The sequence below is a fragment of the Microtus pennsylvanicus genome, chromosome 14, assembly GCF_037038515.1.
Source record: "Microtus pennsylvanicus isolate mMicPen1 chromosome 14, mMicPen1.hap1, whole genome shotgun sequence".
NCBI lineage: Eukaryota > Metazoa > Chordata > Mammalia > Rodentia > Cricetidae > Microtus > Microtus pennsylvanicus.
This window is the reverse complement of record NC_134592.1, coordinates 59,493,632-59,509,397: the sequence shown is the minus strand read 5'-3', so window position 1 is coordinate 59,509,397 and position 15,766 is coordinate 59,493,632. Positions and strand designations below refer to the sequence as shown.

The 15,766-nt window shown below is 41.4% G+C and overlaps 1 protein-coding gene across 4 annotated transcripts in view; it reads left to right on the top strand.

Moving 5' to 3' along the window:
• The first annotated feature begins 3,346 nt into the window (after nt 1–3,346).
• Nucleotides 3,347–15,766, top strand: part of G2e3 (G2/M-phase specific E3 ubiquitin protein ligase) — a 39,361-nt gene continuing 26,941 nt past the window's right edge. The window contains exons 1-4 of one of the 4 annotated variants that reach the window (XM_075947522.1): nt 3,347–3,523; nt 8,990–9,030; nt 11,120–11,217; nt 13,415–13,516. In XM_075947522.1, the coding sequence (XP_075803637.1) occupies nt 8,994–9,030; nt 11,120–11,217; nt 13,415–13,516 (237 nt within the window). In that variant the 5' untranslated portion in view covers nt 3,347–3,523; nt 8,990–8,993. Of the gene's footprint in view, nt 3,524–3,630; nt 3,802–8,989; nt 9,031–11,119; nt 11,218–13,414; nt 13,517–15,766 lie in introns of those variants that run through there. The other 3 variants (XM_075947521.1, XM_075947520.1, XM_075947519.1) reach the window with 3 other exon arrangements.

The window sequence follows — 15,766 nt, the reverse complement described above, 5'->3', positions numbered from 1 at the left end:
AGTTAAGGCCCCTTGAACAGTTGCAAAAAAAAGGGATAATTGACATGAGTACTTACTTCTGCTGTATTTTTTTAATAATGTGTTAGTGCAATATTTTTTTCTTTCCTCAATTTCTTTTCTTTTTCTTTCTTTCTTTCTTTTTCTTTTTTTTTTTTTTGAGACAGGGTTTCTCTGTTGCTTTGGAGCCTGTCCTGAAACTCGCTCTGTAGCCCAGGCTGGCCTCGAATTCACAAAGACCCACCTGCCTCTGTCTCCCATGTGCTGGGATTAAAGGTGTGCATACCACTGCCTGGCTTCAATTTCTTTATCATGTGATGTAACATCAATTAAGAGAGCATCAATGGTTATCATAATTAAGTTTGAGATACTAAAAGAATGTCCCTCACAGGACATTATCACCTTTTCTAAATTTATAATGCAATTGCGGTTGTATGAGGGTAGTTATACTATGTTAACCTAGTTAAGTGTACAATGTGCTTGCGTTTGTACATGGAATAGCTATGTTTAGTTGTTATTATAACCTAATTATTGTGTCCCCCCACTATTGTTTTACTTTGGAAATTAATTGACAAGGGGTGGGTTTGTGATGGCTCTACTTGGTTGTCAACTTGACTACTTCTGAAATAACTTAAAACCCAGAAATGGGGGGCACTCGTTCGAGGGATTTCTGCTTAATACGAAGTAGAAAGATCTTTGAAGTAGAAAGGCAAACTCTTAAACCAGATCTTTAGCCAAAATCTAATCTGGGCCATACCTTCTGCTTTGTAAGAACACAGAACAAGGAAGCTTCTGCTATTTTCCTGCTTGCTCTTACCTTGCTAGCAATTCCATTCCTTTACTGGCATTCTTTAGGATTCCAGCATACACTGTAGACCAGCTGAGACGTCCAGCTTTGTGGACCGAGAAACTACTGGGTTCTCGGGCTTTCTGCTCACAGCCTGCAACTGTTGGATTAGCTGGAGCTCAGCCTTTAAATCATTCTAATAAATCCTTTATACCCTTACACACACACACACACACACACACACACACACACACACACATATATATATATATATATATAGAGAGAGAGAGAGAGAGAGAGAGAGAGAGAGAGAGATATTCATTCTATAAATTCTGTTAGTCTAGAGAACCCTGGATATAATACAGGGAGATCCAGGGAGCATTTTTTTTTTCTTGATGGTGCCAGAGGTTAAACTTTAGACAAGCAATCTATCACAGTGAGAAACTTGGAGTTCCCTGGCTGGGAGACAGGTAGGGGGTGGGCAGGCGTGAAGAGGAGGTAATAAAGGCAGTAAATTTCCAACACCGCGGGCTTCTTCCTCACCCTCCTGACCTGAGACAAAAATGTGGCAGCTTAAAACAATGGCTTCGTAGGTTTCTGGCTCCCTCCAGCAGCCCCCCTCCCCCATTGCTGGACTGGCTCAGCAAGTTCAAGGCAAGATCACAACATGGTACACAACAGTCATGGCCCAATCAACCATCCCATCCTTGGTCCAACTGACCAACTCTACATTAGGTGGAGGAAAACTCTTTTGAGAAACTTGTAATAAGCCAGCCCCAGAGAAGAGACAGAATTTTTGGCTTAGGAGTTCAAGTCCCCTATTCTGTTTTCCAAAGGGCCTTTTTTTTTCTCTGTGTCTGCGCATGCGTGTGTTTACACACACACACACACACACACACACACACACACACACACACACACACACAGAGTAACTGCCTTTCTTCAATAGCTGATTCTGTCTGCTGCTGTCTATGGTGTTTGTTGAGATTTCTCTGATGCTATTTGTTGTGCTGGAGATTTTTCCTGCCTTCTAATTCTTTAACTGGCATAGAAAATGAACCTATCAAGACCTCTAGATAGTAGCAACTGAACTAGCTCCCCCAAAATATTGAACTTTGCCTGAAGGTTAGACTGAGGATTTTAATTCCTGTGAGAGATAAAACTTCCTGGAGAGAAGGTGCAAAGGTTTGTAAAATACACAGGAGAAAGCGTAATTAGTTTCTGCATTCAAGAACTACAGATTTAATGAGCTTGTAATATTAATGTGGAACATTCAATAGTAAAACAGGAGTAGCAAAATTTGTAGCTATGTTTTTTTTTCCACTTTACGTGTTTGGGTATTTTGTCTGCCTGTATATACACCATGTGTATATAGTGCCTGAGGAGGCCAGGAGAAGCTAGATCCCCTAGGGCTCTTTTTTCCATGTTGTGAGCCACCACGTGGGTGCTCGGAATTGAACCCAGAACTGTGGAAGAGCAGCCAGTGCTCTTAGCTGCTGCTCCCTGTGTCCAAGGTCCTTAATCACTGATGACTGGATGTAAACAGGCCAGCCAACTACAATTCATGCATACATTATTTATGTACGCACCTGTTTCTGTATACAGAACGCCTTCAATTTCTAACAATCTTCCTTTGAAAAACAAAATTGGCAGTGTCAAACACTCCTAATCTGAAGAATTCAGCCAGTTATAACGTTTTTAAAGCTCCCCCCTTTTGCCCTCCCTATCTGCCAAGCTTACTGCCAGAGATAACTGGTACAGTTTGTGGTTCCATCCCGAAACTTTGTATGCATATGCACGTACTTCCAAAGAAACGTCTTACAATTCTTCTAAAGTAGACTTCTTAGCATTTCAACATCGCTGGTCTTTGAACTTTGAACACCTTCAGTATCAGTATATCGAATTCTAAAACATCATTTAATCTTTCTTTATTGGTGGACAGATTATTTCTCATTTCCCACTGTTAAAAACGTTACACTGGTTAACAAATAACTTTGTACCTTCATGCCAGGTATCTAGAACCCAGGAGTCTGGATTCTAGAAATCCAGCAAATCTTTTGTGTCTTGAAAGACACTGACGAAAAGTTGTTTGGGGAAACGAAGTTTAAATCAGTGCTCTCGGGCTTTAGCTGTTCACTATTGACCCCAGGTCTAATGTTTAGTCACCTGCCTAAAGGACCGAAATCCTTGTGGAAGTTTCTCAAACCTCTCAGATAGGATTTCCAGACATTTGGAACAACAACAACAACAACAAAAAAATCATCCTGGCTCTCGCTAAAAGGAACCGACACCCCCAGGGCCAAGCAAGAATTCTCCCAGGACAATAGGGAACTGTAATGTAAAAGAATCCCTGGGGAGAGCGCAGCCAGCACGTGCATTCACTCGCATTCTCATTAGCAAGGGGTATGCTGATTTTCAGTCCCAGCCTGTTGGGGGTGCCTAGGGCCCTGGGCAGGTCTCCGGAACGAACTCGCCGGCACCCGTCCAGCTCACGCCCCTCGTCAGATCACCCCAGAAGCCACGGCGCAGACGCAGCTCCTCCTCCTCCTCCTCCTCCCCACTTCCACGGCGGCGGGGCGGGACGGAGCGGAGCAGCCGTACCTTCCGGGTCGCAGGCGGAAGTGGGCAAATTTGAATTCTGCGAGCCGTTGCATGGGGCCGTGCCGGGTGGGCGTACGGCAGCGCAGCGCTAGACGCGGGCGGTCACGCAGCGGCCCAGGGACATCTGCTCGGCGCCTGGTGAGGACCTGGCCGGGTGGGACGGAGGAGGGTCCCGGGCACGGTCGGCCGGGTGGGCGGACGCGGTGCGGGCTTCTTCTGCGCTGCACGCTGCGCACGGGCGCAGCTGCAGCCCCGCGCTGCCGTAGGTGGGCGAGCTGCCCTTTCTTAATGAAAGACAGGAGGTAGGGGGCGGGTGGCAACGGAGGGATGCTCGACGTGGCTCCCAGTGGCTCCTCAGACCGGTCCCCCGCACCGCAGAGAAATGACAGCCTTGAAATGCCTCGTGGGGATTTAAGGTGAAATCTGAGTCTCCTTTGTGTTTCAAACCCGGGTATTTTTCTTTCACACTTTGACAAGTCTCGTGTACCGCAAAAATCTGAGCCTCTTGGCTCATTTGAAACTGGCTACAGTAACAGCGGTGGCTCACAGATGTGTTTGCTAACAATGGGGATAGAGGTCTAGCCTCTCCGCCTGCCTTTTCGCCCTCTTCATTCATTGGCCGACTATGTTATTATCGAATTATTTTAAGAGGAACTCAAGAATTGAGTTGTCGGGCGTTTTTGTTTGGCTTTTCTTTTTGTTCGTCTTTTATGGCGTACTGGACTCTCACAAGCCCCGACGAAAACTCGTACCTTTTTGAATAGCTCAGATGTGCACGGTAGATGTAAACTTTCAGTATTTCAGACGTATAGAAGTTTCTAGATTTCTCCTTGCTGGAAATTGTCAGGTTAGTTTTTGTGATTTGTAGGAAAAAAATACATAGAGATCCTTTCAAGGTTTTATTAGCAACTGGTTAGTGTATCATCAAAACATATAAGTATCTTTTTGAAAGTGCCACTGACATCCAAAATAAAATAATTTCTTCACCCTCCTCCATCCTTGCTAATGAGTGTTGTTTTCAGTGTTCACCAGGAAGAAAAAAATTTAAATAGCACAATCATTGAAATCGTTTTTTTTTTTGTAAGGTTGCCACAAAAATACTGTGTCTCCTTTCCCGAAGATTGCAGACAAATCTGCGAGCTTCTTACATGCTACCAGCAAGTTGCCTGTTCTAGATTTTCTGTGTTCTTAAAGTGCTTTTGCTCCCAGCCTCTTCCTTTTTCTTTTATGTGCATAGAGAAATATCATACTTTACTGTGAGCATACTCCTATAAAGGCTCGGTGAATGCTGATGCCTGTACCTCACAGATTCTGACTGGTGGACTTGAATAATTGCATTTTAACAGAACAGTTAGAATATTCTGCAAGAGGTTTAAAAAACAGGTCTTCCTAGAAAAGCCTGGTAATGTTACTTAAAGACATGCAGCAGGAACCAGACTTCTTTCTTAGTATCTCCCTCGCTTCTTCCTCAGTTGTGTGACCTTGACTGATTCCAGTCTCCTCTGTAAAATGAGGATACAAGCCTTCCTTGTGGGATTATTGTGGGAATTCAATGGACTGGTACATGTGTATGATACATGTAAATGAGACAGATGTCTAAAATATAGCTACTAAACATGGAACAACCATATTATATGTTTTTTTCCTTAACCTTTAACCATGTCTATGAGGGTACCGACAGTCTTCAGTAAGTAAACAAAGATCCAGTAGTTCTTATGTAACTAATTAAAGTTCCCAAAATAGATTTAACTAAGAAATTAAATTAGTGTGTGCGCACGTGTGCATGCGCTTGCTTTATGGAGGCCAGAGGCATTGTGATCCAATATGTAGAGACCAAGAGACCCTGTTTCCTGGGGATTGTCTATTTTGCGAATCATTTTTCTCCTACTACTCTGTCTCAGGCTTGGTGGCTAGAGCCTTCACCAGCTGAGCCATCTTCCTGTCCTGAGATAAAAATTTCTGCAAGGACTGCTTCCTGTCTCCTGCTGCTTTGGCTTATGAAACTGTGTTTTCCCATTTTCTCCAATATATGATCCCAATCTCCACCTTCTTTAAAAATCAACAACAAAAAGAACTCTTCTGCAGCCTGGCCGCAGACAGCCTAATTCCAGACTGTTTTCAGGTGATACACAGTCTGTAAACAGCAAAATTTGAGACATACTGGAGAACTTTCAAATAAGGAAAAAGATCATCAGTATGTGTTCACATTTATGACCTACTAGCTGTTTTATATGTATTTGCACACTAAGCCTGATGACATTTTTGAACTGAGGTACCAAAATATTTAATAATTTTTAAAATGTGTTGTTTTCTATTTGATGCTGTTTGTGAAAATGAGTGATGTACAGTATAACTAAATAAAGGATGTGAGAGAACTCCAAAACAGAGAAGTTTGCTCTTCCTAACCACCTTGCCCACATTCTTTTCTGTAAAAACCTGTCCAATAATGTTGGGCAATCCTTCTACAGACCGGGGATGGGGTTATCTGGAGCGTCAGATACCCCTTCTGCAGGGAAGGTGGTGTGCGTTTTTTTAATCAGAACTTGTGTACCTTAAACAGTCTAGAACATCCACATGATTTCTTCTTGAATTTTTGAGTTGGAATACTACAAGGTTTTGGAATGCAAACTGCAGAGATCCTTTTGTGAGTTAGGATGACATTAGAATCCCAAGCAGTGGGCATAATATGTAGAGACCAAGGGAAGCTGTTTGCTGAGGGCCATTTGTATATGAAAATCAGGACACACTAGTACCTTGATTCATTTTCCTTTTAATTTAAAAAGATATCCCTAATACAAAATTTATGTGGTGATTCAGTTTGTAAGTAGTGAACATCGTCTTTCTTAGGGGTTCAGTTAAATGCAGTTTAGTGATCATATTCCATTGTACAAATATGCTACAATGTTTCAATCTGTCTTTGATGCATATTTAGGTCATTGGGTTTTTGGCCATTACAGAAAAAGCAACTTGGGCATTTGCTTCCATCCAATATTTGATAGAAATAGTTGTACATATAGCATTTTCTAGGTAAAATTCACATGAAATTAGCCATTGTAAATACACAGCTGAGTGACAGTGCCTTTATAAAGTAAAGCCATCACCTTGGCTTGATTTAAAAACATACCATATCCCACCAGGTAAGGTGGCCAAGGTTTCATGCTAATGAGCCCCCATTTCGTAGGTCTCATGAATTTTTGTTTTCTCTGTTGGTTACTCTGGCTAAGAATGTCATTCGTGTTGTTTCCAAGCAAATCATTTCTTTGAGTCTTTGAAGTGCTTCATTGAGTTCTCTCTGGTTCTAAGAACGTAAGCATGCATGGCCATGAGCTTTCCTCTGCCTTTCCTGTTTGTCTCTTAGGGACTAGAGACCCCCACAGGGCTTGGGCCACGGAGCTAAGGCCTGTCCTGCTTTTACTGTTTCTTAAAGGTTCTGATAAGTTATATTTTCATTTTCACTTGATTCTAATTTTTTTTAATTTGAATTTTTAGATTTCATCATTCATCAATGATTTCATGATTCAGCTTCATAATTTATGATCTTTCCTTTTTTTAAGATTTCTTCATGTATATGAACGTTTTGCCTGCTTGTGTCTGTGCACCACATGCCTGCCCCGTGCTTGTAGAGGAGTTAAAGGTCGTTGTAAGCCTTTTTTGTGGGTGTTAGGAACTAAACTTGGATCTTTGACGAGCAGTGCTCTAAATTGTTGAGCCATCTCTCCAGCCCCCTCACAAATCTTAATACAAGTTAACAAAGACTTTCTTGTTTGTTTTTTTCTAGAAATACACTTTTATTTTTTGAGACAGGATCTCACTGCAGTCTTGGCTGGCCTGGAGCTCACTGTGTAGACCAGTGTAGCCTTGAATTCACAGAAAGCCACCTTCCTCTACTTCCAGGGTGCTGTTACTAAAGATGTGCACCATCGTTCCCAGCCAAGATGTATGTTTAGATCTGTGATCCTGTTTTTGGCTTTTGATGGCATGATGTTATTAAGAACTAATCATACAGGTCAGGGCATCAGGCCTTGCCTGCTGAAACATCAAAGTGAGGGTAAGCTGTCGGGGACTCCTTACTGTGGCACTAAGATAGTGATTCTTCAGAGGAGGGAAGAGTGACTGTTTTCTAAGACTGATACTGGGAATGCTTTCGAGATGCAACTAAAAGTATGTGTGTAGACTTGTTGGAAATAAAGTGATGGCAGCTGGGCGTGGTGGTGCAAGCCTGTAATAAGTAGTCTGTGGCAGGCTTGCAAATTGGATGTCGCCTTGTCCAGTTTAGTCCCTTTCTCAGGACAAGGTGAAATGAACCCAATGGTAGAGCATTTGCCTAACATTTAGGGTGCCTGGGTTCTCGCCCTCATGTGAGAGGGAGATCCTAAATCTGGACTTAAAAAAGGAAAAGCGTATTTTGGGATCAAGGAACAAAAATTCTAATGTTACAAGTGTGAACTAGAGCTGGATGTCATTGCCGCACTGGGGACACAGAGGCAAGTGGAGCTCTAAGATTTCAGGGCCAGCCAGGGCTACATTGTAAGACCCTGTCTCTAAAATAAAAGTATAAACTATACAATTGATATAATTTCTTCAAAATGTCAACTATTTGAGTAGCTGTTTTTACTTCAATCCTAGTGGAGGGGAAAGTCACAGGAAAAAAAAATAGCAAAAGCAACTTGTGTATGCGCTGTGTCTTCATTCATTTGCACGGACTGGCGTAAAAACACAGTGTTCTGACTCTGCAGTAGAATCACGAAGCGGAAGAACCAATAGGGTTTCTTATCGAACAAAACCAAATGACCGAAAGTACTGGTCTCCTGCTGCGTCCAATTGCATCTGTAGAGTGATGGCATTGATACAACATGAAAAACTAAAGTTTGAGACTGACGTACACTGGGTAATCTTAGGCTAACTAGCAATGAACAGGGAACCTCTGACAGCTTTTTTTAAAGAAATTTAGGTAACATGACTGTTTAAAGAGTTGGTCAGACGTTTATGACGTCATTCACCAAGAGAGATTCCATGAGTCTTTGTAGTAGGAAAAGGCCAAAAATATGTAACCACAGAGAAATTGGGATCTCGTTATAAAGAAATTGTATTCTAGAATTACTATATAATCATATATACCAGTCACATTGAGCAAGTAATGATTTGCAGCACACGGGATGATGCAGTGATGCTACCCTCAGAAGAGGGCTGGGACTCTCAGGTGCTGGTGTATGTTTATAAACCCAACAGTTAACAATAGCTGGCTGGCATCCCTCACATTTGGGACAGGATAATGTAATTACAAGGGGACTTTAAAATACTTTAATATTTATTTAGGAATATGGGAATCCAGGCAATTCTCTGTTAGGTGGAACTTTTAGGTGCACTGTAGGGCATCCCACAATCCTAGTATTTGTTTTAATAATTAAATATTCTTTCCAGTGCTAAAGAAATCCTCAAATTCTTACACACTTTTTGATCTCTATTTGTTCTAGAAGTGAAAATTAACTACTATACTTTGCATGAAATGATTATAAATGACTTGATTGCAATCACGTACTGATTGAATTTAAGAAAAATGGTTAGAGATTTTTTAAATTAAGATTTATGTTCTTACTTTCCTAGTAAAATGAATGAAAATAAACCTGATGACTCACAAAATCTTGGTAAGTAACTATTTACAATATTTTTATTACAATAAAATTCATTTGAATAATATCTAGCCATAAGAATGACTATTCTGATCATGCTTAGTCAGTATGTTCTATTATGATTGTCTTCACTTCGACATACTGAATTTGCTACCAGAGACATTTTTTCAGATTTATTTTTGTATATCTTATGTCATTTGTCAGATAGGATTTGAATCTGTGAAAATTATTGTTTAAATTTTTCGTGGTTTTTTTTTTCTTTGAAAATGAGGACAATATAAGCAATAGACAAAAGTCTTAACATGAAAAGGAAAATTTCTCATTTTACAGCAATCTCCCCTGTTGACACATGGTTGGTTTCTTTATTCTAAGCCATATCTGTTGACTTGCTACTGCGAATGGTGAGGAATCCACATTATTACTCTGTATACTGCTACTCCCTCCTTTAGGCTTTGTGGGGCCTTTGGTTTGTTTTGTTCTCACTATACTTGTCCCTGACTGCCCTGTAGCTCACTCTGTAGATCAGGCAGCCTTGAACTCAAAGAAATCCACAGGCTTCTGCCTCCCTTGTACTGGAGTCAAAGTTCAAAGGTGTATGTCATCATGCCCAGCATTTTTTGGGGGGGTGGGTTTCCGAGACAAGGTTTCTCTTACAGAGATCTGCCTGCCTCTGCCTCTCAAGTGCTGGGATTAAAGGTGTGCACTGCCACCTCCTGGCTTTTTTTTTTTTTTTTGAGATGCGTCATCTCACTGAATATTGAACTCATCCAGTTGACTCAACTGTCTGGCAAGGAATCCACCAGTTTCTGCCTCCTTAGTGTAGGAATTCTGTACAACTGAGTCTGACTTTTTACAGGTATTAGAGATTCAAACTTAGATTCTCATGTGTGCGATAAATATTATACCAAACGAGCCAACTCTCCAGTTGCCTTAATATCCATCCTCTTGACGATCACTTTTAGTCTCTGTTGACTCTACCTTACTTTGAACAAGGAAATTTGTTCCTACCAATCCTCTATCCCCACATACCTTTGTCTTTTCTTGCTCTGCCTCCTGAGTTATATCAGCAATGCTAGTAGTTTAGAAATTGTAGTGATTTATGTAATACCATTGTACACTTGCTAAATATACCCTTACTCTGACTTGATTTCCCCTTGGATGCATACCTCTGGTTTTTTATTTAAATCAGTGTGCTTCATAGAAACCAGTATTTGTTCTGGTAAAGGTAATTTTTAAAAAGTAAATTTAATGAAGTAGCACAATTTTAATGGATTTTAGTCTGCTTTAAAAATGAATGCTTAATGGAGTATATTGGCCTTTGGGGCCCTTATCAATTTGAGGTCTTTCTAATGTATTGGTTATAAATGCATTTCAAGGCCTCCAGCAGTCAGTTTTTGTTTTCTTGGGTCATCATGAGCATGGGCATGTCCATGGGTGCACACCTGACCCCCTACTCTGCGGTGTATATGTGAGCTTTTTAAAACCCTTACTCTTGTATATATCCATTCTCCTCCACTTCTTTCCTAGTTTTTTAGTCGGCCGATTGCTTGCCCTAGACTTCTGCAGCTAATGTTCTTATTTTAACCATAAGAGAATTCTGAGGCTGGCAAAAACAAACAGGCATTTGACACCATCCCTTCCGGAGCTACCACAGAGATCAAAACATAATCACACTTATTTGAGAATGAGGTCTGTATCACTTTCTTTTGGACTGTCCTCTGAAACCATAGACATGAACTACCCAAGACCCTTGTCCAAGTGGACAAAATTCTGCAGCTGGGGATTTGCAGTAGCGGGTAAAGTATTTGCTGTGCTCGTTCTGAACGCCAGAACTCACATGAAATTAAGCATGGTGGCACATTGCTGTGCTCCTGGTGTCCCTCCCTACAAGGGGATGCGAGGCAGAGACGGCCTGGTGTGTGCAGCAGCAGCCGATGGCGGAAGGTACCCTGCCATAAGCAAACTGGAAAGGGAGAGCTGAAGCACCCGAGGTTGTCCTCTGACCACCATTCACACGTGGACACACACATCAAAGAAGCACTAATTCTATAAATTATTCTAATTTTAAGATAAATTTTATATTTACCTACTTTTTTGCTATTAGCTTGTATTTTCTGCCGAAAAAGTGATGACTGTCCCAATAAATACGGAGAAAAGAAAACTTACGAGAAATGGAATTTCAGTGTCCATTACTACTGTTTGGTAAGTAGACGCTAGTTCTGGAAATGTGTACTAGAGAGGAAATAGATGACACTAATTTCTAAGAATTAGGTACATCACTAATAAGTGATTTTATCTATATAAAATATCATTTTTGTATTGGATTTTAAGGTCCTGAGATTACTTGGTGCATATAAAGACTTATCCTTACCTGTTTTATCTTTCTATTAAAAAGGAGAGAATAGTTAGATCTCTAAGGGAAGTACCCTTTTACCACCTTTTGTTTCCTTTGTTGCTAGTTATATGTCTCAGAAAAGACTTGTTAGACGGCTCAGGCAGTAGAAGGAAAGTATTTTATTTCATAGAGAATCGGAAGGAAAAGTTCTGACCAAAGGTCATTAATATTAGTAGAAAAGAAATAGGCGGTAATAGGATTTGCTCAGGGGAAGAGCAAAGACTTCACTTGTAGATGATTTCCCTTTGTTTCCCTTCGATCTGTTCGCTTCCCATTTCAGAGAACTTGAAATGAAGCAAGTTCCTGGTGCCTTAGACGGTTAGCTTGCTACAGCTGCATAAAACCAAGTTAGTTCTTTGTGAGTGCTATAGAAATTATTCCGAAATTTAACAGAGAAAAGCAATATTTATTCTCTGAATAGTTTTTGGCTGAGTCACTAATGTGACTCCAATTTAGATGTCACCCAGATACATCTGAAGGCTTTCCTAAGAAGCTGGAGGGTCTCCCTCCAATGGCCGCTCATATGCTTTTAGTCGTAGTTCCTTCTAGCTCCTTACTGCTAGGCTTCTTATAAGGACTGCTCACGGTATATCGTATGGGGATGGGGGAGAGACCCTAGATGAAACCATCACCTATCTAGTTTTCATTATCATCACTTCTGCTTTATTGTCTGTGTTATATCCAAGACAGTGGTTGTTTCAGGTGCTTTTTCTGTTGCTGTGCTGTGTCCTGAGCAACTTGAAGGAGGCTACTGTGTTCTGGCCCCCAGTCCAGCCACAGTCTGTCATGGTGGAGAAGGCACAGTGGCAAGGCTTAAGAGCTGATAAGCAGAGAGCAGAGAATACATACACACACACACACACACACACACACACACACACACATACATACATACATACATACATACATACATACGTATGTACGTACATACATACACAGAGCTCAGCTCACTTGAGTTCTTCAGGGTCCCAGCCAAGGAACGTTAACTCCCAGTGCACAGGTCTTCCCACCCAAGTTAGAGCTGTCACCATAATCGTCCCCTTTGACATGCAGGTTCTGTGACTGACAGTTAGCACCAGCCATTGTACTCTAGGAGTTCAGTATACTGGTAGATTCTTCTAAGAATCTAATCATTTCATACTGTGCCTTAAGAGAACACGAAGTTAGCATTGGAAAATTTCCACTTAACCTTTTATTTTTTTATAAAGACTTTAGAATTGTTTCTGTTAGTCATTTTCTTATACCCAAGTCTTAGACAAATATGTACTAGTTGTATTTCAGGATATTATTGAGACTAAAACTACTAATTGCAAACTCTGCTTTTATTGATGTGTTTTATATAGCATATTTACTAATATTAAAGCTTTAATTATAGTCTGACTTTTAACATAATTCTTCAAAAGAGTACTGTATTAGTCACTGCTCTACTGCTGTGAAGAAATGCCATGAGAAAGGGAGCTCTTAGAAGAGAAAGCATTTAATTGGAAGCTTATTTACAGTTTCTAGGTTTAGTCCATAATCATGGCAGGGTGCATGGTGGCAGGAAGTCAACGAGTTGTAGAGAAGTACCTGAGAGCTACACCCTGATCTGTAACCAGCCATGCACTTGGCTTGGGCTTTTGAAACCTCTCAGCTCACCCCCAGTGACACACTTCCTCCAATGAGGCCACACCTCCTAATCCTTGTAATCCTTTCAAATAGTTCACTTCCACGTTGACTAAGAGTTCAAATATATGAGCCATTCTTATTCAAACCACCACAAATGCTGGTCCTAGACTTAGCCTTTTTAAAATTGTATTTTGTTATGAACAGCATGAAAATCCTCCAGCACTACAGCAGACTAGAGTGCCGGGTGTGGCTGATAAGGCTCTGTCTGACTGTCTGTTACTCAGTCAATGCTGTTAATTGCCTCTTATTGGCCATGAAAAAAATAGTAACGTATACATTTATTAATTCGAATCTTGTTTCTTGGAGTGCATTTCCTAATTGAGTATATATTCATAGTTAATGTCAAGTGGAATTTGGCAGAGAGGTAAAGAAGAAGAAGGAGTTTATGGCTTCCTAGTAGAAGACATCAAGAAGGAAGTCCATAGAGCTTCTAAACTGGTAAGTCATTGTTTTATTCCTTACACTAAGTTCCACAGGTGCTGCTAGTGTTGCCTTGGAAAGTTTCTTTTATCAGTTCCTGTACTAGAAATTTATGGGTAAGATATTTTATTCTAGTGGACATTTTTATCTAATATAAATTTTGATAAAACATTTTTATATTTTTGTAGAAGAAAGTCTAACCTACACTGATTAAAACTTAGCAGTAGGGAATTTCTAGTCGTCTTTTCCGTCATTTCGTTGACTTTTGGTTTTATTTCTAGTTTTTGAAGGAGGCCCACATGCTTTGCTCTTAGTCTCTTCCCCCCAACCCTCTTGTCTGCTTTCATTTACTCTATTAAAATTATTTTTATTGGCATATGTTAATTATGCATACATTGTGGAATTTTGGTTCATATATAATGTATTTACCTCCGTTTCCCTCTTACTCATGTGGGTCCCTTTCCACCAGTCCTTTACATTTATGTTCTTACTTATTCTTGTTTTTCCTGGTTACCTACTGCATTTTATTAAGATTACATAAAGCATCCCGGGTAAAGTTTATTTACAGGATTTTGGGCTCCTTACAGTGGTATTACCACAAAAGAAAATCTTCCTTCTTCCTACTAACCATTAACTGCCTCTAGATATTCAGAAACCTATCTAAACTCCTTAGCTGCCATTATCTGCCTAAACGCGCAGGGCATTGGAAGACCTACAAACTCCTCTCTCATACCATGGTAGGATGTTGACAGGCCAGGCTTGTGCTGTGTGCTGAGCGCGAGGACATGAGCAATGCCATGTTCCAAAGGCACCACTGTACCACAGTCTCCATCCGTCTTATGTCCCCATGTTCTGTGATGTTCCCTGAGCCCGCCCCCCTCTGGAACTATCTTTCTTACGGTTCCTGTCTTAGGGTTACTATTCCTGTTATGAAACATGTCCAAAAGCAACTTGGAGAGGAAAGGGTTCATTGGGCTTATTCTCCCACATCAGTGTTCATTCAAAGAAGTCAGGATAGTGACTCAAAACAGGGCAAGAACATCGGGGCAGGAGAACAATGCAGGAACTATGGAGGGGACCTGTGGAAGCATGCAGGCTGGAGGTAAGAATGCGGGGGCCATGGAAGATTACTGCTTACTAGTGTGCTCTGTAACAATGAGGGGGCCTGCTTGTTGAGGTTTCTGTCCCGCCTCGTACCCCAAAGCCGGCAAGCCCCAAAGAAAATCACACAGAGAGTCTGCATTACTTATAAACTGATTGGCCCATTAGCTCAGGCTACTTATTAGCTCTTATAGCTTATATTAACCCATTATTCTGATCTATGTTAGCCATGTGGCTCAGTACCTTTCACAGCCGGGGCAGATCACATGTTGCTTCTTTGGAGTCTGGGCAGGAATGGGGAAATGGGCTTCCTCCTTCCTAGCATTCTCCTGTTCTCATCGCCCCTCCTCTACTTCCTGTTTGGTTGATCCACCTATACTTCCTGCCTGGCCAATCAGCGTTTATTTAAAACATGATTGACAGAATATAGACAATTCTCCCATACCAGTGCTCCTTCTGGCTTGCTGCAACCTGCTGTTTTTATAGAACCCAGCATCACTAGCCCTGAGGTGGCCCCACCCACATCTCTCACAGCTCTCCTCTCGGGAGCAGACACCTCAGAGAGACGCCATGCTCCCCGCTCCTGGGAAGATGAAGCTCCGACCCAGGATGGACTTAGGCTAGAATCTTCCCGGTAACCGCACCTAGCTGTGCTACATAGAATATTAGAAATGGGCTAGTCCAGGTGCGAGAGTTAGCCTAGAAGAGGCTAGATAGAAAGGGGCCAAGCAGTGATTAAAAGAATACATTGTCCGTGTAATTATTTCGGGGCATAAGCTAGCCGAGCAGGCGGCCAGGGTGCTGGGAACGCAGCCCCGCCGCCCATATTACTACAAATCACTAATTAAGAAAATGCTCCATAAACTTCTCTACAGCTTGATTTTTCTGGAGGCCTTTTCTCCATTAGGTTCCTTCCTCTCTAGCTTGTGTCAAGTTGACATGACAGTAGCCAGCCCAGTCCCCTTTCTTTCATTTCTGTCGCTTTCATACACTAAAGTGAAGGGCTTGCGTGTGAGAGAAGACACGCTGCAGTATGTATTCGCAGTTGACTTGTTTGCTTAATGCAGTGGTTTCCATTTCTGTCTATTCCTGTGCCAGCGACAGCAGTTTAGTTCTGCCTGTCCACCTCAGACGCTGAGACTGGAACGATGCTAAGGTGGAAATTAC